At 42.1% G+C, this 26851-nt stretch overlaps 1 protein-coding gene and 1 long non-coding RNA gene across 2 annotated transcripts in view; one reads left to right on the forward strand and one right to left on the reverse strand.

The window, feature by feature from the left end:
- Window positions 1-1267: 1267 nt before the first annotated feature.
- igsf9a (immunoglobulin superfamily, member 9a) overlaps window positions 1268-26851 on the reverse strand; it is a 221456-nt gene continuing 195872 nt past the window's right edge. The window contains exons 14-21 of the mRNA XM_034191993.1: window positions 25429-25631; window positions 10766-10983; window positions 10367-10451; window positions 8219-8389; window positions 7794-7830; window positions 5301-7522; window positions 3332-3405; window positions 1268-1904 (exon numbers count right to left, since the gene is read on the reverse strand). Coding sequence (XP_034047884.1) covers window positions 5587-7522; window positions 7794-7830; window positions 8219-8389; window positions 10367-10451; window positions 10766-10983; window positions 25429-25631 — 2650 coding nt within the window. The 3' untranslated portion in view covers window positions 1268-1904; window positions 3332-3405; window positions 5301-5586. The remainder of the gene's footprint in view (window positions 1905-3331; window positions 3406-5300; window positions 7523-7793; window positions 7831-8218; window positions 8390-10366; window positions 10452-10765; window positions 10984-25428; window positions 25632-26851) is intronic.
- LOC117529261 lies at window positions 1355-26659 on the forward strand. Its single transcript, XR_004565964.1, has 5 exons — window positions 1355-1364; window positions 10954-10959; window positions 19442-19449; window positions 21441-21442; window positions 26483-26659. It is a non-coding gene; the product is annotated as an uncharacterized LOC117529261 (long non-coding RNA).

Here is a 26851-nt window from a genome sequence, read left to right on the forward strand (position 1 = left end):
CCACCATCCTCCTGGTTTGTTTCCACTGGAGCGACTTTACTGTATGGGCTTCCTCTGCTATACATTCAGCCTGTTCCAGTTTGTGCCTCCCAGAATAAACAGTTTTTACCAAACATTAGTGTTGTGCTCTGCTCTGGGGTATAAGGTCCAGCTGTTACAGCTTATAGTTGAAAAACCCGACAAAGAGAGCTTCAGAGGCTTTCACAGATGGTGATATCTTAGATCAGGAATGGGCAACATTTTGGTAACAGGTTTTCACTGCAACAAAATCGCCTCAGCAGGTGGTTTTACTAATGAGCTCTTCCTGTCAACTAGAAGTCACTGATCATCTATGAAATCACCTGCATCATCATCATCTCTCTCTTCCCTTATTCATCAGTTCTGGTCACCAATGTATTGATTCATGCAACTGTCATGACGTCTGTTTTAAACACTGTCACTTTGTTTAGAAGATGTACATTTAATTCACGGAGGGTTTCATTGGTCTATTTTGAGATCAAGTCCAAACTCCAGGACCATGAACACCTCGAGCGTGTTCAGTATTCCACGCACACAAACGTGCATCTCCTTTGTTGCCACACATTTATTTGATTTAATTTTGAGGATATACAGCCAACAATGCTTGGTGTGGAAACACCCACAAGGATGCAGCGCTGACATTAAATTTAAATCAGATTGTTGTAGATACAACCAGGATGTACGGCTCAGAGACACCATCAATAATTAGAATCAAAAACAGTATTTTCTTACGTGAACACATAAAAATATCAGCTCGCAGTCTACATACCACACAAGTTCTACAACTCTGTTACTTATTTGGTCAATAATTACAATACGCTATAAATCTTTATAGATTTTGTTTTTGCGTGTGTGTGTGTGTGTGTGTGAAATGATGACAGGAAACTACATTATCACCGAGGCCCTGTGGGGGAATGTCTGAGTTCCGGCTGTTGGATAGTTACGGTGCTCCAGTGGAGCTGCTAATTAGAGATCTGTGAGCTGGACAGCAGTTTCCAGGTGTGAATCCGAGTTAAAGTATGAGTATAAAAATCGTCACTCGTTGAAGATTTGACTCCACTGAAAGTAAAGCTAAAATTAGAGAAGGAGAAAAAGACACTTGTTTCCTTTTGTGGGACAAACATTGGGACCTTCCTCAGGTTCTGAGAACAGCCATATGTCTAGTTTCACCCTTTTTTATGTCCTAAAAATTCATAACTTTAGAAGAGAAAATTAGAAAAAAATTTCTGAAGGAAATTATTGTATTGCATCAAAATAAAGTTTTTATAGTATTTTCTTTGTTTTACGAATGTCTGTACATACACACATACTTTAAAACCCATTAGTTGATAATAGTTGAGATGTCTGTGAGTGATGAATGCTTGTCTAAGTACATGAGAGAATGTGGCCGAGCATTTATCACAGCTTTTATCAGGATAATGTTAAAAGAAAAACATCTACATTGCCACAGCGATGGGTCGAAGCTGCTGCATGTCTGCAATACTTTGTTTTTAATCGCAGCACGTGTAACCTATGTGTGATGGAAAAAACTTACACACACACAAAAAAAATCACTTTTCAAATTCAGTTTGACAGACGCCATATTGAAAACCTCATATTCTGTCTAGCCTTTTTCTCCCCCTCGTATAAAAAAAGAAGCAAAACAGATCAAGAAAAGCTGGTTTCTCTCTGATGTGTTTCTATGAGAGAAAGGACACACCAGATGAGCCGAGCCCTCGGATGGAGCAGTCAGAACAGCACGGTGTCGGTTTCTGGCTCCCCGAAGCTTTGAAGCCCTGGGAGTAGAGAGAGCCGAGTGCAATTTTTCACTGCCTTGGTGGAGCATTGCATGCTGGGAAGGCTACTGCACAACGCAGTCTTCTGTAGATCCAACGAAGGAAGCAGGCCTGTGGGTAAAGGAAAGTTGTGAAATTATCTTCTGAGTTTGCGGACTTTGTGAAACAGATGTTTTATTACATTTCTGTTGCTCCTGGGCTCCTTTTCCTGCTCTGCATCACATTTTAACAGACATTTTTCACTGAGATGGACAGAATTCAACAGTATGTATTGACTAAGATTTCCTTGGGCATGTCATCTTTTGATGAATTTCTGGTGACAAGTTGAAATTTGGTTAACTCCAGTGCAAAAATATGCATCGATGACCAATCACAAGACTTTGTGCTTCTGCTGACCTTTGACATGATGGAAGCAAACAACGTAAACAGAAATCCACTTTAGCTAGTTGTGTTCCCTATCAAAGTCCAAATGGTTCCAGAACAGATCAATGTAGTTTGTGGAACAATCCTCGGTTCAGGTCTGGAAGCAAGCGTGCTTAGCCACATCCAACACACGACAGAACCCCATCTGGCTCTGAGAAGCAGCTGCCAAGGCGGACAACCAATCCATGCCCACCTCTCAAAGGTAACCATCAGAGACGGGTGATACAGTAAATGGGCGTGTGTCCTTGGCCTTTTACAGTTGGTGGGGTCCTTGACACCGAGTCACCCGTGTGTTGGACCACATGGTCAAAATGTTACAGCTGAAGTTCCCTCACAGTGGAAGAGCTATCCTCCAACTAAAATCCAGAAGAAACAGCTCAGTTGCCACAAAGTAATTTTCGTGGTACCCAAGGATCCCCTTAGATACCTAGTAGAAACCGAGTATCAAAGACGACAAGTTGCGGCTTTAGGTCACTGGCTAAGTCCAATTGCCACAACCATACAGTAAGACAGGAGGCAGAACAATACTGAATAGCACAATTACATTGTAGGAGAGCCCAGTCACTAATGCTAGCTTATTTTCGTTGCCATGTAGCTGGCTCTGGAATGCAGTGCTTGACAGAGAGTGCAGCCTCCTTCTCATGTTCAGAGAAAGATATGCTGGAAGGTGACAGTTTGAAACTTTGTCCACACCTTGCACAAGGGTCAGTGAAGGAGACTCAAAATGTCTTTCATGGTGCATGCCTGAACTCCTCATCCACAAGTGCCCTAACTTTATAGATGTAAAATTTGACAAGAATTCTCAATGTCAACACAGTTCCAGCACGTCACACTCCGTTGGGTGAGGTGAAGATGGACTCAGACGTCCCTTTACTGACATAATTCATGCACACATTACATACATCACGAGCATCATTACACACTGCAACTCGCAAAAGGTTTTCTCCACTAGAGGGAAGACATGAGCCAAATCCCTCCTGAGGGACTGATCTAAAACTATTCTCTCATACAGGTGGGAAACTGACCAAACAAACCTCCGCAACAGCTTTTTTTATTTTTTCCCTCCACAGTTTCAGTCTAAATGAAGAACTGTGTGTTACTAAGAATATTCTCACCATTAAGGTCTCTGGACTGCAGGCAGATATCTGCAGCATCCCACTCATAATTCTCATCAACGGAGGCCTTTCTCCTGGGGGGGGGGGAGAGAGAGAGAGAGAGAGAGAGAGAGAGAGAGAGGAGAGAGAGAGAGAGAGAGAGAGAGAGAGAGAGAGAGAAAACATCACCACGAAAGAGAGAAACTGATATTTCATTAAATACACGCAGTCATTAGTGTAGAAAACACTTTTTCATCAGCTCTGCTTCCTAAGCTGCACGCTAATGTTTCTTTTTGCTCTTAACGACGCATTTTATTTTATTAAATATAAAGATTACATTTTTCACTTACACAGTAATGACGGACTCCGAACCTAAAGCAGAGGAGAGTGTCGACGTCTCTAATCCCCTGGGTTATCACATGTGCCACTTTATGCAGTCTCCCATTCAAAGTTTTAATTGCATGTTGTTCAAATAATGCATCATCACTGCAGATCTGCACTTCATAGCACTTTGAAAACTAAGAGCTTCTCAAAAACATGAACCACTTGAATTAATGCTCTCGAAAATATCACATTCAAAAAATGCTCAACTTGAAGTGAAGCTGCATAGAAAAGCATTCACCCCTTGTGCACACTGTCGTTTCCCTTTTTTTTTTTTTTAATTCTTCCAAAGTGTTTAATATTTCTGGCTGAACTGATGAGAAATAAAACTGATAATTAAGAATATGAAAGCCATCATGATTGCATCTGGAGTCACCACTGAGGCATGCACGTTTGGTGGATCTTTATCAGTTTTGCACATCTCCATCCTGCAGGTGTTTGTGATTCTTTGCAAACTGTTGACGTTCTTTGGGGTTCTGCTGGAACTATCAGACTACAGCTGTTTCTCAAGTTCAGATATAATTCCCAGCTGGACTGATATCTGGACTCCAGGCAATTCCAGAGTGTTAAACTGTTTTATAATCTGTTCATGTTTAGGTTCAGCTTCATGCTTACGCTGGTTGTTTTTATAGAAAACAAATTTTCCCCTTTTTTTAGGATTTCTGCGAACTGGTCCTGGTTGCTGCATGTATTCCCCCCCCCAAGAGCCACAAAAAAGAAAAGATGCAAAGAAAAAAATGGAAGAAGAAAAAAGAGAAAGTTAAAAAACAAATAAATAATAAAACGAGAAAGTTTTTAAGTTTGATAATCTAATGGAAAGAGTTGGTTACTACAAGTATAACAATTTTTAATATCAGTACGCTGTATCAGAATGCAATATTACATTGGCATTTCATGAATGAGTGGAATCTGCTCAGTGGATTGTCCAATCAAGATTGTCCAATCCCCCCCCCCCCCCCCCCCCCCCAAATTTCTGGACTCACCCCTGATCACAGCATGCTGCTGCCACCACAGTGATTGATAATCATGATAGTGTATTTATGGTGTGCTGTGTTGTCATTAAACTAAATACTGTCTTTAATGTGAAGGCAAAAATAAAAAAGCTTCAAGTTGGGCCTTATTAGACCTCAAAATCTTTGTCTAGTAGACTTCAGAGAGCTCACAAGTTTTCTTGCAAACTGACCAATTTAGCTGTAAAATTGACTGGTCAGTTCCATGGACAACACAATGTCTGCACAGTGTCTCTAATCTGATGATTTGAAGATGTTCATAGTTAACATAAGCGGCCTCACTGAGTAATCTTCTTGTGCTGTCACTCAATATTTTAGTATCAAAATGAAGGTTTTAGGAAGGAAAAACGTTGCTGATCAGCCTCCAGCATGCCGTTAACATTTTTAGGCCTCATCAATTGAGTTTGTTTGAAAAAAAACTGAAAGGTGCTTCAATAAAAACTGACAAAACGATACATTCCAAAAGGTTGAATACATTTTATACAGCGTATGCCAGATTTTTGTGCTCAAATTATCCTTGAAAGCCAGTTTGCTACAAGAGGACCCTCTTTTAACATGAATGCAAGTGGCTGCATTTTGTTCTCACAGCAGTACAATACCTGTGTTTGGGTTCCACTCTGTGAATTTCTGTGTCCTCTGTGTGGCTCTGCTCCAGTGCCTCAGGTGAGATGGTGAGAGTCGGCGAAGGCCGGCACAGGGACAGACATCCATTAGCAGGTTCCATGCTTCCTCTGCCGCTGCTGGCGTAACTGCTGTAACTGCTCCCAGACTCCAGCACTCCATCATAGACCCTTGTCTCCACGTCCACTGCCCTGTTTTTGCCATCATCATGAGAGGGCAAACACCTGGAGGACTCCTTCATGGTCTCTACAGGTGTCGTGGCCCTTAGAGCTTCCTGATAGATGAACCTGGACGGGTCTCTCCCGGTCTCAAAGTGGGAAGGCGGCTATGATTTGATGCAAGTGCTGTTGGACCCTTCCTTAGAGACGACGGGTCTGCAGCAGGATGTAACGGAGGGGTCACGGTTGACTGCTCTACATGCAGAGGAGACTGTAGGCCACCCTGAGAACTTGAAAACTTCCTGTCAACAGCATGAGAGCGTGCACGATTAGGTAACGTGGCGGAGCAGTTCTCCTGCTCAACAGAGTTGATCCATGGGTCACGGGTCAGGAGGTTGCCCTGCTTCTGTCTCCTCGAGTCCAAACTTTGACTGCGTCGCTTTGTGTCCCCCCTTTTGGAGCTGCCGGTTTTCCACAGCTGTGACGGCTGTGGAGAAGCAGGACCGCGGCAGGAAAAGCTTCGTTGAACATGCAGACCGTTTTGTGTCAGCTGGTGTTCTCCTTGCAAGTGAGAGGCGATTCTGTGGTGCAGCATTAGCTTTGCAGGCCGCATTGCGCACACCTGGAGGTCTGGCTCATCCACGCTCATCTCGACACACACGTCCTCACCGTATCCATCAGTGGGTTCAGACGCTGGTGTTGCTTTGAGAGTAGAATTTGATCTTTCAGTGTTTTTATTGCTATGGATGAACGATGTGGGACGGCTGTCATTACTGGGATCGCTCCATGGCCATGATCCTGAGCAGAAATCCGCTATTTGTGTTTTCAACACCGGGGAGTTCAGTATATTATCACAGACTTCTTCTGTCTCTCCCCTTTCATCTCTCTGGTGCTTGGAGTACAAACGTGGGCGGGTTAATCTGTCTGTAATAAAAGAGCCCGCCTCCACAGACTGGAGGTGGGACTGATAAGTAAACGACGGGGCACAATGGCGGTTACCAGACTGAAAACACAAGGTAGCGGGAGGTGAAGCCGCACTGACACCGCTCTGATCTGGGATCAGAGTAAAAGGGGAGACAAGAGGCCGGGTGTCCCAGTGGACCGAGGATGAAGAGAAAGAGTTCTGTGACAGGCCGCAGCGCTCCTTACTGCCCTGAGGGTACGCGTGTGGCAAGGTACTGCTCTTGTGTTTCCAGATGCATCGACTGTCACCGTCCTCTCTCCATTTCCTCTCCTCAACCTCCACGTGTGGCGTCTCCCTCCCTGTTTCTCTCGTAGAGCTTCTTCCCAGTGTGTATTTCCTGAGCTCCCTCTCAAGCATCTCCCTCTCCTGAGCCAATTTCAGGCAGCGGCTCAGGTTTCCTCTCTCCCGTTCGTGCTCCATTTGGAGAACCAGACTGCTGGCAGTGGTCGATGGCTGACCCAGGCTCTTGACGACTGGACATGTGGGAGACAGGTGTCCATCTCCATGAGGGATGGCGGCTAAAATCTGGCTGCTATCTGAGCGCAGGCTACTAACATCAGGAAAGTCATCATATCCTGCCTTCTGATCTAAGATATGAGGACTACATCGTGACAAGATCTTGGCCTCGGTGCAGATGAGGTCCTCTGCTGGACTGCACGGTGGGACATCTACCGAAAGCACAAATGGTGGTTCTTTTATTTCTTCTGAGCTCAGTGACACAGACCTCCGAACACTCGCAGGTCGGCAGAGGTCATCCTTTAGGCTCCTCCTGCTTTGAGTACTCAGTGTGTCATCATCATAGGGCTGCAGTGTGAATCGCCCATCTGGACCTCTAGAGATCAGCTCAATGGGAGGGGACGTCAGAGATGATGTTGTTCGCGTGAGGCAGCCTTTAGTGTAGGTTAAAAAGAGGTGCTTTGGTTGATGCTGGTTGTCACTGTGGCTGAAGGAGGAGTCGTCTGTCTGTGAGGAGGAGGAAGTGGTGGTGGTGGTAGACAAATTGGTGGGACAAAGAGTGCTGGCTTGAAGAAGGCGTTTTTTCAGCACACTGTCTGGACTCCTGGAGCCTGAAGATGTTCTGAGAGCAAAAAGAAAAGAGAATGGAGAAAATTGTAAGAAAAGCCAGAGGTAGAAGAGGATGAGAAACTGAGGAAGAGGACATAAGATTGAGAGTGAAGGAGTGGGTGGAGAAGCAGCAGTAGAACCAATACATATAAAAAAAACAGGAGATGTGAAATAGAACATAAGTGCAGCGCCGGCTTGTTTGACATTTTCATTTCTGAAGGAAGCACAGGGAAAAGGGCAATAGGAGGTACAGTGTCATAATGAAATGATAAAGGGGTACTTACACTGATGGGGAGCATTTATAGATGGCAGGAGGGAGATCTGAAAGGGAGGGAAATGGGGAAGATGGTATCAGACTCGTGAGGAAACAACCACATTGACCAAGAAGTAAAAACATAATCAACCCCAATAAAAGCCCATTAAAGGGCTTGAGGGCCGCAGTCTTGTCCAAAAAGTTAATTACACTTACATTTATCAGCCGCTAATGAGAAATTACCCTAATTAGCAAGTAATGTAAATGGCATCGATAACTTTTACAACTGAATGGATGAGCGTGGGACAAGACCGGCGGCAAATCCATGCAGCTGGGTTATGATTTATGTCACGGATTGAAAGTGGCTTCAAGTTTTTATTGAATAAATGATGATATTCATGATGCAGTTCATCAAAGTGAGTGTTTCTGGAGTCTCCGGAATGAGGGGCACCGTACCTTGCTGCTTTTTTCGCCGGCGCCGATCCCTCTTGTGGCTGATGACACAACCTGACCCCAGCAGCAAAACCAATGCCAAACACATGAAGCCGATCCCTCCCAGCACGCCAGTCAGGAATGGCTCTGGGACAGTCTCCAGGAGCCGGGAAGAGGCTGGATACATCTCCAACCCTGGGACACATTAGTAAATATATGTCATATAAGGAAGAAAATGTGAAAAAAACAACACAGGTTAGATTTTTGATTATAGCTCAGATGACAACAAGCAGCAGTGGCCTTGATGTCCATCAAACTTAGAATTTGAAAATGAAACAATCTGACAAAAAAGAAAAAAAAAAAAACTAATTTCAAGCTACATTTAACCACGTGTTCCTAATTTCCATCATGCATGTAATAAGATTAAACCCATTAACAACCCCAGATTTGTCCAGCAGATGGTTCATCATTATGTCCCACACCAACCTGTCCTCAAGGTTCTTGAAATGGAGCAATATCTCCACCTGATGGACATTTATGATGACTGCAGATACAATAGAATTTGTCCAAGCACTCTAGTCTTATATGACATCAACCAAAAAAAAAAAAAAAAAATTAAATAAAATAAAACAAAAATTGCATAATTATTTCATTTGTTGCATCAAATTTCCTATTTTAATGTGGTTTCTGTGCACATTTTAATTTTCATTTAATTTGTGGTGTTGTTCCAGTGGTTCTTGATATTCAATACCCTGCCATAAAAAGTTGTAACTAGCATTATCCTTGTGAAAAACCATCATAAACAGTTGATGTGAGACAAATGGTTTAGGGATGTATATGAATGTGAGTTAAATCAGGAGAAAGATGCTGAAGATGGAGCCACCGGGAAGGATGGGAAGATCAAAGAGGAGGTCCAGATTTATGGACATGGTGGGTACAGAGGACAGGCTAAGATGGAGATGGACGAGGGCAGCACGGTGGCTTAGTGGTTAGCACTATTACCTCACAGCAGAAAGGTTATGGGATCGATTCCCACCAGTGGCCTTTCTATGTGGAGTTTGCACGTTCTCCCTGTGTTTGCCTGAGTTCCCTCTGGGTGATCCGGTTTCATCCCGCATCCAAAGAGATGCAGGTTAGGTGAACTGCAAACTTTAAATTGTCTGTAGGGGTGTGTCTGTATGTGACCCTGTGACAGACTGGTGTCCTGTCCAGGGTGTACCCCACTTCACAACGAATGACTGCTGGGGTAGGCTCCAGGCCCCGTGACCCTTAATTGGAGTAAACAGGTATAGAAAATGGATGGATGGAGATGGATGATCTGCTATGGGGCCCCCTACAGGGAGCAGCTGAAAGCAGCAGCAGGCTCATCCAATTATCTGGTAATTAAATCATTGGTAGGACATAAAAAACCCACAACATAACTCTAGAGTTGATAAACAAACATCAAAAACTGAGACTAAATAATAAGATAATCATAACATATGAAGTTAATAAAAACAAAAGAAAACCAATTTTTCAATGTAGATCTCATTTCATCCAGCTGTAAATGCGTAATGACATCTTTTAATATGTTTTGGTTAATGAGTGTTAGTGTATAAATCTTATTTCTTACTAATACAAATACAATTAATGTAAATCATAAAACAAAGAATCTCATGAATACAATATGTTGCCCTGTTTGGGATTCTTGTTGAGGAGTGGATTTAATCTTCGTCTACACCCCTGATGATCACATCATCAACTCATAAAGTTGATTGTTTCATTTCATTTGCACAGACGACATGCTGCGATTATCACCACGGCGACGGTTAACAATATACATAATCTGTGGCTCTGATTACTGTGACAGAACTCGGCAACACCAGTGGGGCTTTTAGGTCTTTTTTTTTTTATCTCTGGGCCGTATCTAATGAAACATTCATGTCACACTCGTGGAAGAATCACCAAAAGCATTTGTACTTTTCTTTTTTCAAGTCTTTTGAGCAGTTATTAGTGGAACTATTTCTATCAATCAGGCTTCTAATGGGCAGCGTTCCCCAGGGCCCTGCTCTAATTTTGGTCTAATTCTCAGAGTCGAGGACTGACGAGGGAGACGGGTGACAGAGGACGATGGTGAACATAAATAAAGAGGGGGAAGACGGGGTGGGAACAAGGTTGCTCTCCAACACCTACCCACGGTCGAGACATTGACTGATGGACCGGGCTCACTCAGCACGTCCCCGCGACAAGATAGCATTCGCAGCTCGTACACACAGTCCTGAGAGAGAAGGGACACACGCACACACACACACACACAGGATGAAACCACACTTTGTCAACACAAGTCTGTGCCTGCAATGGCAATGAAGTTCATTTAAATTCACGCAGGCCTATAGAGAAGAGAGATGAGATAGACAGGAAGAAGAAAAGGCAGCGCCCATCATTTGAAAGAAGACAGAAAACTGACGCCTGCCACCTCTTCTTCAGAAATAAGGATGTACAAAAGTCAAACCTCAGAGGTTGGATGAGATAAAAAAAAATACAACCCTCGACAAGAAGCTGATTAGTCACGGAGGGAGAAGGGCTTGTTACCTTGTGCAGACCTGGAACGATCATCTCGCTGCTGTTGGCGCTGATGTTTCCGACCAAAGTGAACCAGTCCCCTGGTGCTGTGCGGGTTTGGAGCACAAATCCTGTGACGGGAGGCCACTGAGCTTCAGGAAGAGACCACTGCAGACTCACACCTGCTGAGCTCCGATTAGCTGACAGCAGCACGGGAGGTTTGAGTTTGCTGCTCGGAGGAGGAGGATCTGATGAGAAAGATTAAAAAATACATTAATTCAGTCAGTGGGTTCTGGTTAAAGATTGCAGCGTGTGTTATGTGAATGCAAAAGTATGATTCAAAAGGGGCTGAAGTAGTTCACACACACACAGAGGGGCTACGAACCCAGGTATTCATGGTTTCTGCAGTGTGACAGAGAAGTCAGAATATAATCTGTAACGTGTATCTCTTGTCCCCCAAGTCCAGGTCATGAATTCCATCAAACTTGATCTGTAGATGACAGTTGACCCCAGAACTTCCCTTCAACAGTTTGTTTAGAGGGCCAGCACAATGGATTAGTGATTAACACTGTTACCTCACAGAAGGTCATGGAATCGATTCCCAACTGCGGTCTTTCTGTGTGGAATTTACATGTTTTCCCCGTGTTTGTGTGGGTTTCCTCCGGGTGCTCCGGCTTCCTCACAAATCCAAAGACATGCAAGTTAGGTGGATTTGAAACTTTAAACAAAAAACTGTCCGTAGGTGTGCATGCAGGTGTGAATGTTAGGGATGTGAATCTTACAACAACTCACGATTCAATTCGATTCCGATTCTTGAGGTGACAATTCCATTCAGAATTGATTTTCAATTGAAAGAGCTCCGAGAAATAGTTATATTACTTAAAAAATGTTTATGTTTAAGAAAATGCAGCTTTACAAGGTTAATCAAGTGTTTCTAAAGATGTAAATTTACTTATCTGCTTTTCTCGTTCTGAGTTGGCTGGCAGTTTAGTGAAGTGATGGAGTGTGCGTTGCGCAGTAGTCGGCAGAGACCGCTGCTCCGCTTCTTTTAGCTCCGGGTGATGCCGTAGCATGTGGTCTTGAGGATTTGAAGTGTTTCCGAAGTACATGACTTTGACATTTTGCAGATTTTGAACACTGGATAAGTCATGTCAAGCTCCTTCTTACGCAGCAAATAATAAAATCCAAAATGCGCCCAAACATTTGCCTTCAGCAAAGACAGTGCTGGCTGAATTAGCTCTTCGCCTGCCATGCTAAGCTGCATCTCACGACTGTCTGAAGCACGCCGGACCCTCCCCTAGTGGGGACGCTGCAGTACGGAGGCCGTTGTCTGACAAACAGTACACGCAGCGAGTAAGCAAAAAAATGCTTTTTAAAAATTGATTCTTGAACATTTTGGATCGATTCAGAACCTTAATAAATAAGAATCGCGATTCGGATGTGAATCGATTTTTTCCGGCACGCCTAGTGAATGTGTTTGTTTGTCTATATGTGGCCCTGCAACAGACTGGCGTCCTGTCCTGGCTGTACCCTGCCTTACGTCCTACAGTATGTCTGCTGGGATAGGCTCTAGCCCCCCGTGACCCATTGGAGTAAGCAGTTGGCAGTGAGGCAATTTGTTTTGACAAAGGTCAAGGTCACTGAGGTTCCAACCTTACTAAATTAGATTTTTGACACCCCAATGTCCACCAAACTTAGCACACTTATGGAAGTGGGTTTTGGAGTTGCCCAGCAAGGAGAACCTTGTTAAAGCTCAATTTTTGGAGCCAAAGTCATGTCTGCCTGTCTGTTTCTTCACCTTCTCTTCCCAGGTCCTTCTGCCAATTTTGACCAAACTCTGTATTTCAATGAAGGTTGACTACACAACTGCTCTTAAAGAATTTATTTTGGCTTCAAGGTCAAGGAATTAGATTTACAGCCCAATTTGGACCAAATATGGCTCATACACAGGTGGATTCCAGAACTTACCCTGGCAGGGTTAACCAGAGGTCAGTCAATTATGTGAATGTCAAGGTCATTGAGGTCAAATGCCAGATTGCTTTAGCTGTGACCATCTTTATGCCAATGGGTACAACTGCCTGGTAGAAGAGAAAGAAAATCAAATACAATACCCTTTGTAACCTCCACCAGTCCCTTGAACTCCCCCCTGCCTTTTCTGTCTGTCATTTTCAGGGATAAACACTTTCAAACAGTCACAAAGAGGAAACTATGTGCATCTCAAAAATGTGCGTATATATACACATCCATCCATCCATTTTCTATAGCTGCTTATTCCAGTTAAGGGTCACAGGGAGAGGGGGGTGGAGTCTACACCAGCAGTCATGTGGTGTGAGGCGCAGTGTATATATATACAGTGGGAAAAATAAGTATTTGACCCCCTGTCACTTTTGCAGGTTTTCCCACCTACAAAGAATGGAGAGGTCGAGACAGAATCTAAAAAAAAAAAATCCAGAAAATCACATTGTATGATTTTTAAATAATTAATTTGCTTTTTATTGCATAAAATAAGTATTTGACCCTCTAGAAAAGCAGAGCTTAACAATTGGTAGAGAAACATTTGTCTGCCATTACAGAGGTCAGACATTTCCTGTAGTTCTTGACCAAGTTTTCACACACTGCAACAGGGATTTTGGTCCACTCCTCCATACAGATCTTCTCCAAATCTTTCAGGTTTGGAGTTTCAGCTCTCTCCGAAGATTTTCTCTTGATTTCAGGTCTGGAGACTGGCCAGACCACTCCAGGACCTTGAAATGCTTCTTACGGAGTTGCCCTGGCTGTGTGTTTGGGGTCATTATCATGCTGGAAGACCCAGCCATGACCCATCTTCAATGCTCTTACTGAGGGAAGGAGGTTGTTTGCCAAAATCTTGCAATACATGACCCCATCCATCCTCCCTTCAATATGGTGCAGTCGTCCTGTCCCCTTTGCAGAAGAGCACCCCTAGAGTATGATGTTTCCACCCCCATGCTTCACGGTTGGGATGGTTTTCTTGGGGTTGTTCTCATCCTCTAAACATGGTAAGTGGAGTTGATTCCAAAAAGCTCTATTCTGGTCTCATCTGACCACATGACCTTCTTCCATGCCTCCTCTGGATCATCCAGATGGTCACTGGTGAATTTCAAACGGGCCTAGACATGTGCTGGCTTGAGCAGTGGGACTTTGCTGCCCTGCAGGATTTTAAACCATGACAACATCATGTGTTACTAATGTAATCTTTGTGACTGTGGTCCCAGCTCTCTTCAGGTCATTGACCAGGTCCTCCTGTGTAGTTCTGAGCTTTCTCAGAATCATTCTTACCCCACAAAGTGAGATCTTACATGGAATCCCAAACCGAGGGAGATTGACAGTCATCTTGTGTTTCTTCCACTTCCTAATAAATAATCATAACAGTTGTTGTCTTCTATCAAGCTGCTTGCCTGTTGTCCTGTAGTCCATCCCAGCCTTGTGCAGGTCTACAGTTTTGTCCCTGGTGTCCTTAGACAGCTCTTTGGTCTTGGCTATGGTGGTGTGATTGATTGAGTGTGTGAACAGGTGTCTTTTATACATAACAAGTTCAAACAGGTGCAGTTAATACAGGTAAAGAGTCCAGAATAAGAGGGCTTCTTAAAGAAATACTAACAGGTCTGTGAGAGCCAGGATTCTTGCTGGTTGGTAGGGGATCAAATACTTATTTTATGCAATAAAATGCAAATTAATTATTTAAAAATCATACAATGTGATTTTCTGGATTTTTTTTTAGATTCTGTCTCTCACAGTTGAAGTGTATCTACGATACAAATTACAGACCTCTCCATTCTTTGTAGGTGGGAACACCTGCAAAACTGACAGGGGGTCAAATACTTATTTTCCCCACTGTATATATATGTATATATATATATATATATATATATATATATATATATATATATACACACACACACACACACACACACACACACACACACACACACACACACACACACACACACACACAGTGGGGTAAAAAAGTATTTAGTTAGTCCCTGATTGTGCAAGTTCTCCTACTTAGAAAGATGAGAGGTCTGTAATTTTCAACATAGGTACACTTCAACTATGAGAGACAAAATGAGACAAAAAAAAAAAAAAAAAATCCAGAAAATCACATTGTAAGATTTTTAAAGAATTTAATTGTAAACCATGGTGGAAAATAAGTATTTGGTCACCCACAAACAAGCATGATTTCTGGGTCTCACAGACCTGTAACTTCTTCTTTAAGAAGATCTTCTGTCCTCCACTCGTTACCTGTATTAATGGCACCTGTTTGAACGCGTTATCTTATAAAAGACACCTGTCCACAGCCTCAAACAGTCAGACTCCAAACTCAACCATGGCCAAGACCAAAGAGCTGTCGAAGGACACCAGGAAGAAAATTGTAGATGTGCACCAGGCTGGGAAGAGTGACTCTACAATAGTCAAGCAGGTTGGTGTGAATAAATCAACTGTGGGAGCAATTGTAAGGAAATAGAAAACATACAAGACCATTGATAATCTCCCTTAATCTGGGGCTCCGCGCAAGATGTCATCCTGTGGGGTCAAAATGATCATGAGAACGGTGAATAAAAATCCCAGAACTATATGTAGGGACCTGATGAATGACCTGCAGAGAGCTGGGACCAAAGTAAGAAAGGCTACATACTACGCAGAGGGACTCAAATCCTGCAGTGCCAGGCGTGTCCCCTTGCTTAAGACAGTACGTGTCCAGTCCTGTCTGAAGTTTGCCAGAGAGCATATGGATGATCCAGAAGAGGACTGGGAGAATATCATGTGGTCAGATGAAACCAAAATAGAACATTTTGGTAAAAACTCAAATCGTCATGTTTGGAGGAAGACAAATGCTGAGTTGCATCCCAAGAACATCATATCTACTGTGAAGCATGGGGATGGAAACATCATGCTTTGGGGCTGTTTTTCTGCAAAGGGGACAGGATGACTGATCTGTGTTAAGGGAAGAATGAACGTTGCAATGTATCGTGAGATTTTAAGCCAAAACCTCCTTCCATCAGTGAGAGCATTCAAGATGCAATGTGACTGGGTCTTCCAGCATGACAATGATCCTAAACACACTGCTCGGGTAACGTGGCTCCGTAAAAAGCATTTCAAGGCCCTGGAGTGGCCAAGCCAGTCTCCAGACGTCAACCCCATAGAAAATTTGTTGAGGGAGTTGAAAGTTCATGTTGCCCAGCGACAGCCCCAAAACATCACTGCTCGAGAGGAGATCTGCATGGAGGAATGGGCCTAAATACCAGCTACAGTGTGAACAAACCTAGTGAAGACTTACAAGAAACATTTGACCTCTGTCATTGCCAACAAAGATTATGTTACAAGGTATTGAGTTGAACTTTTATTATTGACCAAATACTTATTTTCCACCATAATTTACAAATAAATTCTTTAAAAATCCTACAATGTGATTTCCTGGATTTTTTTTTTCTGATTTTGTCTCTCATAGTTGAAGTGTTGCTACCTATGTTGAAAATTACAGATCTCTCTCATCTTTCTAAGTAGGAGAACTTGCACAATCAGGGACTAACTAAATACTTTTTTGCCCCACTGTGTGTGTGTGTGTGTGTGTGTGTGTGTGTGTGTGTGTGTGTGTGTGTGTGTGTGTGTGTGTGTGTGTGTGTGTGTGTGTGTGCGTGTGTGTGTGTATACATACATACATACATACAGTAGTGTTCAGAATAATAGTAGTGCTATGTGACTAAAAAGATTAATCCAGGTTTTGAGTACATTTCTTATTGTTACGTGGTAAACAAGGCACCAGTAGATTCAGTAGATTTCACATGTCCAACAAGATCAAGCAATCATGATATGCACACTCTTAAGGCTATGAAATCGGGCTACTAGTAAAAAAAAAAGTAGAAAAGGGGGTGTTCACAATAATAGTAGTGTGGCATTCAGTCAGTGAGTTCATCAATTTTGTGGAACAAACAGGTGTGAATCAGGTGTCCCCTATTTAAGGATGAAGCCAGCACCTGTTGAACATGCTTTTCTCTTTGAAAGCCTGAGGAAAATGGGACGTTCAAGACACTGTTTAGAAGAACAGCGTAGTTTGATTGAAAAGTTGATTGGAGAGGGGAAAACTTATACGCAGGTGCAAAAAATTACAGGCTATTCATCTACAATGAGCTCCAATGCTTTAAAATGGACAAAAAACCAGACACACATGGAAGAAAACAGAAAACAACCATCAAAATGGATAGAAGAATAACCAGAATGGCAAAGGCTCACCCATTGATCAGCTCCAGGATGATCAAAGACAGTCTGGAGTTACCTGTAAGTGCTGTGACAGAAGACATCTGTGTGAAGCTAATTTATTTGCAAGAATCCCCGGCAAAGTCTCTCTGTTAAATAAAAGACATGTGCAGAAGAGGTTACAATTTGCTCAAGCTTTGCTTGAGCTGCTGCCCCCGCGACCCGACTCTGGATAAAGCGGAAAAAAATGGATGGATGGATGGGTTACAATTTGCCAAAGAACACATCAACTGGCCTAAAGAGAAATGGAGAAATATTTTGTGGACTGATGAGAGTAAAATTGTTCTTTTTGGGTCCAAGGGCCGCAGACAGTTTGTGAAACGACCCCCAAACTCTGAATTCAAGCCACAGTTCACAGTGAAGAAAGTGAAGCATGGTGATGCAAGCATCATGATACGGACATGTTTCTCCTACTATGGTGTTGGGCCTATATATCACATACCAGGTATCATGGATCAGTTTGGATATGTCAAAATACTTGAAGAGGTCATGTTGCCTTATGCTGAAGAGGACATGCCCTTGAAATGGGTGTTTTGACAAGACAATGATCCCAAGCACACTAGTAAACAAGCAAAATCTTGGTTCCAAACCAGCAAAATTAATGCCTCGCAGATGTGAAGAAATCATGAAAAACTGTGGTTATACAACTAAATACTAGTTTAGTGATACATAGGATTGCTAAAAAAGCAGTTTGAACATAATAGTTTTGAGTTTGTCACGTCAACAGCAGATGCTACTATTATTGTGAACACCCCCTTTTCTACTTTTTTTTTACTAATAGCCAAATTTCATAGCCTTAAGAGTGTGCATATTATGAATGCTTGGTCTTGTTGGATTTGTGAGAATCTACTGGTACCTTGTTTCCCATGTAACAATAAGAAATATACTCAAAATCTGGCTTAATCTTTTTAGTCACATAGCACTACTATTATTCTGAACACTACTGTATATATATATATATATATATATATATATATATATATATATATATATGTATGTATGTATATATACACTGAAGACAGACAGTGATATGGAACAGGAGGAGGCAATATCATGGAAGATGGAAGATCAAGCCCTCCATGGGTGGGATGTACCATTGACAGACAGAGGAAGTGGACAACATCAAGAAGAATTACCAGTGGCTACAAAAGCAGACCTAAAGCACAACATGAAGGCTCTCATCATGGCAGCACAAGAACAAGCCCTAAGCATCAAACCCATACAGACAGGAGTCTCCCCATTACCCAAATTGCAGGCTGTGCAAATGTGCCCCAGAGATAGTCCAGCACATAGTAGCTGGATGCAAGATGCAAACTGGGACAGCGTACACTGAGAGGCACAACTAAGTATCGGGAATCGTGTTCAGGAACATCTGTGCCGCATATGGTTTACAAGTTCCCAAGTCTCGATGGAAGACCTCACCAAAGGTGCTTGAGAACGACAGTGCTGAGAGCCTGTGGGACTTCAAATTCCAGACTGACAAGTAGCTGCTGGCCAACCAAGAAGATACAGTGGTAGTTGACAAGGGAAAGAAAACCACAGTTGTGACCAATGTGGCAATCTCAAATGACAGCAACATCAGAAAGAATGAGCATGAGAAAATCGAGACCTACCAAGGGCTGAAGGAGCAACTGGAGCAGATGTGGAAGGTAAAGTCCAAAGTGGCCCCAGTAGTAATAGGAGCACTAGGAGCTGTAACCCCCAAATTTGAAGAGTGGCTCCAACAGATTCCAGTCACAACATCAGAGGGCTCTGTCTACAAGAGTGCAGTCCTAGGAACAGCTAAGATACTGCGCCAAACCCCGAAAACCCCAGGCCTCTGGTAGAGGATCCAAGCTTGAGGAACACACATACCAATCTCCTGCAGTGGGGATTTTCGTATATATGTAGTATATATAGTATATATATGCACATACATATACAACATATATATTTTCATCAAGTTATTTCCTTGTCAGAAATGGTAGCGGAGTTGAATAACAGTAGGTTTGGTTGGCTACTACAAAGAAAACAAAGCAGCAACAGCTTTGTGTAATCACTGTTGGAAACCATTTAAGTGAGCATCAGTCATGAATAAAATGTCAAATGAGCTGACTATTATAAATAAAGAATTATAAAAATATTGATGTATTTCATTTTATTTTTGGTACTATATACCCAGAGAAATTAAGTTACAAACATGGGTAAATTAGCATGATTTCACCTGCCCCTGATAAATGCTCAGAAACCTCAAGCTGTGAGGAATATGAATTTTGGTCAGATCATCTCAGGTCATGCTCCTAAAACGAATGGGGGAAAACATAATTTTTTACAGTGTGAAATCAGTGTTTATTTTGGACTTTGACAGTTAATATGTCAAAATGGTTAAAACATATATTTTGCCAGGATGTAGTCAGAATGACTAGTGTTTTTTTGCATTTACGGATTTTCAAGATAATATTGTGAGGAGGACAGTGAGGTTTTGTTTTTGTTTTTTTATAGTATGTCTCATACAAACAGGACAAGTGAAGCCCAGAACAACGTGAGAATGGTCTTCAAAACATGATGGATATAACCATGGATTGTATCCTTTCGTTTCGTGTGGCCAGGAGAAAATTCTTAACAAAGTGTATTTCCTCCCCCGAAAGCGTGGAACCGGCCATGTTTGTGGATTGCTCTGCGGCGTCGCACCATGCTAAGCTAAGATGCTACCTGTGGCGACACCGGCCAGTCTAGCTGTGATCACGGAATCCGACTGAAAGGCGATGGCAAGTGGCCACTCTTAACAGGACAGCCATGATGTGGACCAGCTCCAGTGTTTGTGTTATTGGCCAAGCTGAGTTAACTGATGGCTAAGCTAAGCGCTACTGGGAGCCCTGGTGTCAGTGCAAATCTGGAGAAGGAGGCTGATGCAGGGAATTGTTTTTCTGTGGACAAAAGACAGCATCTTACAGTGAAACAATAATTCTACATGGCTCTGTGTGTGAATACAGCAGTCGTGAAATCAGACTTGACGGTATGCAGTCATTATTATTCAGTTTTATTGAGACATAAGCAATGTTGTTTTTGTGAATACACTGTGGGTTAAGCCCCGGTCACACGACACTAACGAAGGACACCAAAGCTAAAACGAAACAAGAAAACTGGACTGACGTCGACTTTCTGAGACATCGTTTAACCGTCGTCCAGTTGCGTTCCTGTACCTGGCGCTTCGGCAGAATTGTCAAACTGTTGAAAAATGTGAACGAATCCCGAGGACAACCTCAATTCGTCTATATTCCGGTTTGCTTTCTGTCTTGACAGTCCTCATTGTTTGCGTAGTTCCCGTAGTTATTCCCGTCAGCGTACAGTTTGATTGTCGTCCAACCTCCCAAGTCTGATGTCTTGTACAAATGTTGACAATATCTGAACGGATCAATAACAAAATCTCAGACGAGCTGAATGTGACTCGTCCATGTGTGGGACAAAGAGCAACATTGCCATACAGAAACAATAGAGGCAAGGACATTTTATCAACTACCTTAACTATTTACGCACGTTCCAGCCATTTGTGGCTGGAATGTGTATGTGCGCACACGTTGTTGTGAAGATAAATCTGTTGTCAAGATAACCAGATCCCGCACCTGCAGGTGCTGTGGACATCACAAGCTGGCTGCAGACTTGAGCACAGGGCTGGCTTCGCTCGGCCTCATACCTGCTGTCAAGTCACGTTATCATTAATGTTTCATTTTGATTTTCTTTAAAGCGCCAAGGCCGGCGTTCGCTTCATTTTTCTTTTGCTAGTTTCAGTTTTGTTTCATTCCTTTATGCGCTCTTGATATGCAGGTTTTTCAGGGATGAGAAAAGTGCAGGATCATTTGTCCACCTTTTCTTGACAATTTGTGACTTTTTTCCTTCATTCAGCTATCGCCGTGTGCTGTGTGACCGGGCCCTTACAAAGAGGTGAGGCGGACATTTGTTTATCATAAAATACAAGAATTTGATTTGAAAACCACATTAAAGCCATATTAAACCCATATTACATTTGAAGACAAAAAAAAGCCCAGACTGACTGTGTGTCCTGGTGAAAGTCATGAAATGGAGACAGATGGAGAAACCTTCAGGCAGCACCTGAAATTATGTCACTTTTATGTATAATATGGCTCTGAATCCGTGTGCATTTTTCAGACACTGTAAGGCTAATTTTATTTTTATCAGCTACATCAGGACTCACACAAGTTAAAAAGTTGGAAGTAATTTTTTTAAAAGATTGTGTTAATTGAAGTGAGATATGCCCTTTAAGAATGGTGATATTATGTAACTGCCAAATTGCTTCACTGTGATTTGCACTCTTTTGTGCAACACAGTAAAAATAAACTGTACTTAAATTGCATTGGCAGATGCTCAAAATGCTTAATTGGGATATCCCTAATTAACAGGTGTGAGCTATTTAGTAAATGTCGCCTTCCAGCAGGCGTCTGCTCAGTCGAGGGCATCATCATTACCAGTTTGGTTTCTGCCACACATTTAAACCACATGCTTTTGTGGAAATTTAATATCCTGAATCCACAACCTGAGTAGTACACCTGATAGCTCTGGGATGTTTGTGGGTTTCTAATTACCTCTGTCTCGCTGTGAGTCAGTGTTTATGAAACTTGGAGAAAATGTTACTTTTATACTACTTTTATACCAATTTCCTTTGACTTCACTTGTTGCTGGGAGACTCAAGCCTTGATTTGATCAATTATCTAATAGGCCTTGACGATTTAGCCAGTGTATGGTGACTTATGAAAAATTTGCCAAATACGCTGGCTACGTGGAATAAGTTATGCAGCTGCCACACCATGGCAATTTTGCGGCCCCGTTTTCACCAAGCAGTCTAGGTTGGTATGGTACGGGCTGGAACGGTTAAGTCTGGTTTGGCTTGTATTTCCAGCCTTTTGGTTGGCAAGCGGAGCATGTAGATGTTGACATACACATCATCAAGCACATGTACAGTGTCGTGTAGCCTCGACCCCTCCACACAGAGGTCAAACATAATAATAATTTTTTTTTTTTTTATATATTTAATATTGTTTTTAATGATTCTTTTTTGTGCACACTTCATGGAAAATGAGGTCTCAGTGCCGATGATATTTTGTCTGTCTTTAACCCCGCATGCACGGAGATCTTGGTCCGTGTCACTCCTCTTAGGTCAAGGCACTCTAAACCACGCAAACAGCCATGGTTTAACGAGTCAACGCGCGCACTCAGATGCGCATGTAAATGCGCTGAAAGAAAATGGAAAAAAGATCGTCTCATTGTATCTCAACAAATTCTTCAAGGCTGTATGTTTGCTTATCAGAAAGCTGCCAAAGCAACCTGTTTCTCTACTTTAGTCAGAAATAATTGCCATAAGCCTCAGGTCCTGTTCAATGTCTCGAACTTTCTTATTAATCCCAGTGATGTCTCCCCTCTTGTGCCAACACCTACACTCTGTAACAATTTTTTTTAATCATAAAAGTGTCTGCCCTTAGACCAGCTCATTCAGGTGTTAGGCCCATCACAGACTCTGATTTTTCTCTATGGTATCCTGCCCTCGATCAGTTCAAGCCTTTGCCCTTCTCCCAACTTTCTAACGTAATCAATCATCTGCGTCCTACAAATTGTTCTTAAGAGATCATTCCTCCTCCTCTCCTTAGAGTCTTTTTTGATTCAGTGGGAGCCACTACTTTGTTGCTGGTTAACACCAGTGTTACCTCTGGCTGTGTGCCTTTAGCTTTTAAACATGCTGTGGTGAAACCTTTAATTAAAGAGAAAAATGGCAATCCTTCCATCCTTTCTAATTTTAGGCCTATATCTCAACTGCACTTTTTATCTATGGTGTTGGAGAGTGTGGTCTACATCCAGTTGCAGTCATTTTTAGCCCAGCATGACATTTATGAAAAGTTTCAGTCTGGCTTCAAACCCAGACATAGCATCGAAACAGCCCTACTGAGAGTTTTTAATGATTTGATTTTAGCTGCTGACTCAGGTAGTCCTGCCATCCTGATGCTTTGACTTGTCAGCTGCCTTTGACACAGTGGACCACGTGATTCTGCTGCGTCATCTCGAGCAGTGTGTGGGCATTACAGGCTCTGCTCTCACCTGGTTCAGTCCCCTCAAGGCTCCATTTGAGGTCTGATTCTTTTCCTTTTGTACATGTTGCCTCTCAGCGGTATCTTTCGAAAATACCAAATATCTTCCAGTGCTTTGCCGATGATGTCCAAATTTACCTGCCACTAAGGTCATTAGGCAATGACCCGATGCAGCCATTATTGGATTGAGTGAGGTCAAATATGGGATGAGTGCTAACCTATTAAATTTTAATAAATCCAAAACGGAGGTTATCCTGTTTGGGGGGAGCACTTCCACAGCTGCATTGCTGATGTCCTGGGTCCCCTGAGTTCCAACATTCACTCCTGTGTGAAGAACGTTGGGGCGATTTCTGACAGCCATTTTAAATTTGATAAGCAGATCAGTACTGGAGGTCTCTTCCTCAATATCATCAGAGGAGGTTTTTACCACTGTTGCCTGTGTGCTTTCTCTAGCAGTTGGTAAGGTTAGACCTTATTTATTCATTGCACCTGAGGCAGCTTTATTGTGATTTGGTGCTATGTAAATAAAATAAAATTAAATCAAATTAAATTATTACCTACTACTTTTTACTCTTTATTTTACTATGTCTTTTATCTGTTTTATTGCCTGTTGTAATTTTACTGTAATTATTAATTCATTTATTTACAATTGGGAGTAACTTGGTGCCCATTTTTTAATTATGTACAGCACTTTGGTCGACAGCTGTCATTTTAAACATGCATTAGAAATTAAGGTTAAGTTGAGTTGAGGTCGTCTGGTGATCACATTGACAGCAACGATGCTTTAAAGAGTTACTCTGATCGATCAGGTTGTCTGATGATCACATCAACGATGCTTTAAAAGTTTAAATCATCACAGCACTTCTGTGTGATCAGAGCGCACGACACCGGCATGAAAAATGCACCTGGAGCAGAAAAATCACAGAGGGACTTGCTTTAAAATGCTACATTTCCAGCCACTAATTAAAGTATGTTCAGACATCATTTTGAAAAATCAGGAGCTTTATGTGGATTCATGTCCGTTCATGACGGTGAATTGGACTGAAACAAACACGTCAGACTTTATATTATTTCCGTGTGTGAATGAAACGTTGAAAATTTTCAGCATGCCCAAAAATGTTTGAGGAACTCAGCTTTTAGGACATACATCAGCGAGCTTCAGCGTGTTTCAACGTGCTCTTAACTTAAAAAACTTACCCTTAATTTATTGGATTTATACGTTGGCTAAATCATCAAGGTGTGACAGGGTCTTCACAAGCCCAACTGGAAGTTTTCACTTTGGCAAATGCTGGTCGAGTTTTAGATTATATTTTCATTTCCTCGTGAGCAGTGTTTGTGAACCAGTAGAAAGTGAAGTCCTGGCTCTGTATATTCTGAGGGTCTCAACCACAATATATCCATTAAAACTAGTCATTCACGCATTCACCCACACATTCATCCACCTGTATATCCATGAAGGTTATTGAAAAGTTAGGGTGTATCATTGTTACAGTCGTGATTAATTTGAAACTAAAACTTTGGGTCCTCCTCGGGGACTTCCACAATACACCAGGCAGGCAGATATAATCCTTCCACGGTGTGATTACATTTTTATGATTTATTATGACTCCTTTTGCTATCAATCATCTACTTTATTACAATATCATGTCTAAAATGATAGTACAAAGCACAGAGGACTGCTGGGTGACATTAAGAGCCAACAAAGATTTCCCTTCTAATTAATCACTTGAACAGGTGGCTTTCCTGATGAGTTTCTTCTCTTGGTATGAAGGAGTAAATTTGTTAAGACTGTAGTTGGTTTTTAATTTTACTAGGATACTCATTCTTTCTTTTAAAATAAATGCTATTAATAAAGGTCAGCTACAAAATGCATTTAGTCAGCATATGCTAGTAGGCCTAATGTATTTATATATTGTAATTTCTCAGTAAAAATGTGGGGGAAAAAAACAGCGATAATCTCATTTTAACTCCGTCATCTGAAATCCCCGGCACTCATAGCAGCGAAGCTGATGTCACTCATCACTCTTGAGTTCACATTGACCAAAGAAAGACAACACGACGAAGACCTCAGCTGCTTGGAATTACTACAAACTGAGCGACCTACAAAGGGAGTGTGCCACATACGCAGGTTGTGACCGGCCTACCATCATCTCCATGATGACAAGTCACCTGAATACTGAGAGTAACTTTGGTTTGACCATTTTTGAAATCCTGCCTTGGTTAAAACAAAACCACAGCACAATGATGGAATATCACTGACATGCTTTTGAGAACAATCCTAATTTATAAACATTTGAGAAAAAAATTGCATGTGAAAGTATTGGATAAATTCTGCAGTGTACTGACCCAGCGTTCTTGTGGTGGCGATTTGACTGAAAGGTCCAGTGCCCACTTTATTGTGAGACAGGATGCTGAACCGGTAATCGGTGGCAGAAGAAAGCCCCGTCATGTGTAGTGTGGTGCCAGACAAGGGGGGCACAGGTATGGAGAACCAGTCCTTCTTCCCATCATCATCATCTTCACCATCAGTCACCGAAATCTTCTTCACCCTGCAGAGAGCGTGCAAGGGAAAGAGAGACAGAGAGATGGTCAAAGAAAAGGAGTGAGAACAAAAGCACGGTGGGAATTCATGAAACATGACAGTAAAGTAGGTTTCATTCATTATTCATCATCGTCATCTTCATCAGCTCCAGATTTTGTGGCGGAGACGGTGCTGATGTACCCCTGTGATTGCAGAAGTCACTTGTAAACTCCAATTATGGTGATTTTCCTGTTTCTGCCTAAGCTGATGTTCTAGGTCTATTTTTTATCCAGCACATCACTTGACCTGAAGACAAAATAAGAGAAACCTGTTCATCTATTCAAAAGCTGGTGAGTGCTTGAAAATTATTCATGTCAGTCTTCTTCTTTTCTTTATTATGGGTTTGATGATGATGGCTTTGACTCAGCAGAAGTCATTTGATGAGGTTCAGCTGCACTACTGAAAAGTAAACAAAAGCAAATTATTTCTCACCAGGACAAGAAACATTTCATTGTGGGCTAATTTTTCTTCACACACAGAAGGTGCAGCACTTATTTCAGCATTTATGTTGCGCTTATTGTGATGCACTCTGCTGATCTTAATTACAGAGCATAACAGCACAACATGAGATCTCTTTTGTTTGTGCTCTACTAATTCATTCTGCAAGTGAATAATTTGTCACATTGAACCCTTTTTCATGTCCACTGAATGCAGCGTGTTGCCTTCAATATTCTTTTTGGGGGATCTATGGAAATAATAACTGCTGATACAGAAAAGTTACTCTGGGCCCAATTTTCCACCCGCTGGAAAGCAGCACATGGTGCAGTGTTAACACAAAACCGATGCCAATGTCCAGTACACAGTGCCATTGTGCCGAAGATAAGTGCCAGAATCGTTCCGTTGATGATACAAGCACCAAATTTGGTATAAAAATGAGAAGTCTTTTTCTTCAAAAAAGCCATTAGCCACATGAAATTTTAATTTTTGGGAAGTATGATGTTGAAGTCATTGTTTCATCTGTTGAACAGTCCATTTTGGAAGTTTCCAGTCTTCATGCATTGACAGGGGAGGAAAGCAAACGCCATCACAGAAAATCTCTCTGTGTGCTACCCATACCTAGTATAGCTCGCAAGCCAATGAGGTTTGCTGAGGTGTGGCCATTGGCATGCACAAGGAACTTGTTGGACATATAAGTAAGAGTTTGGTAAGTAGTGAGGACTAGTGTTCATTCAAAGGATGCGGCTGACT

Source organism: Thalassophryne amazonica, chromosome 17 (assembly GCF_902500255.1).
Source record: "Thalassophryne amazonica chromosome 17, fThaAma1.1, whole genome shotgun sequence".
Classification (NCBI taxonomy): domain Eukaryota; kingdom Metazoa; phylum Chordata; class Actinopteri; order Batrachoidiformes; family Batrachoididae; genus Thalassophryne; species Thalassophryne amazonica.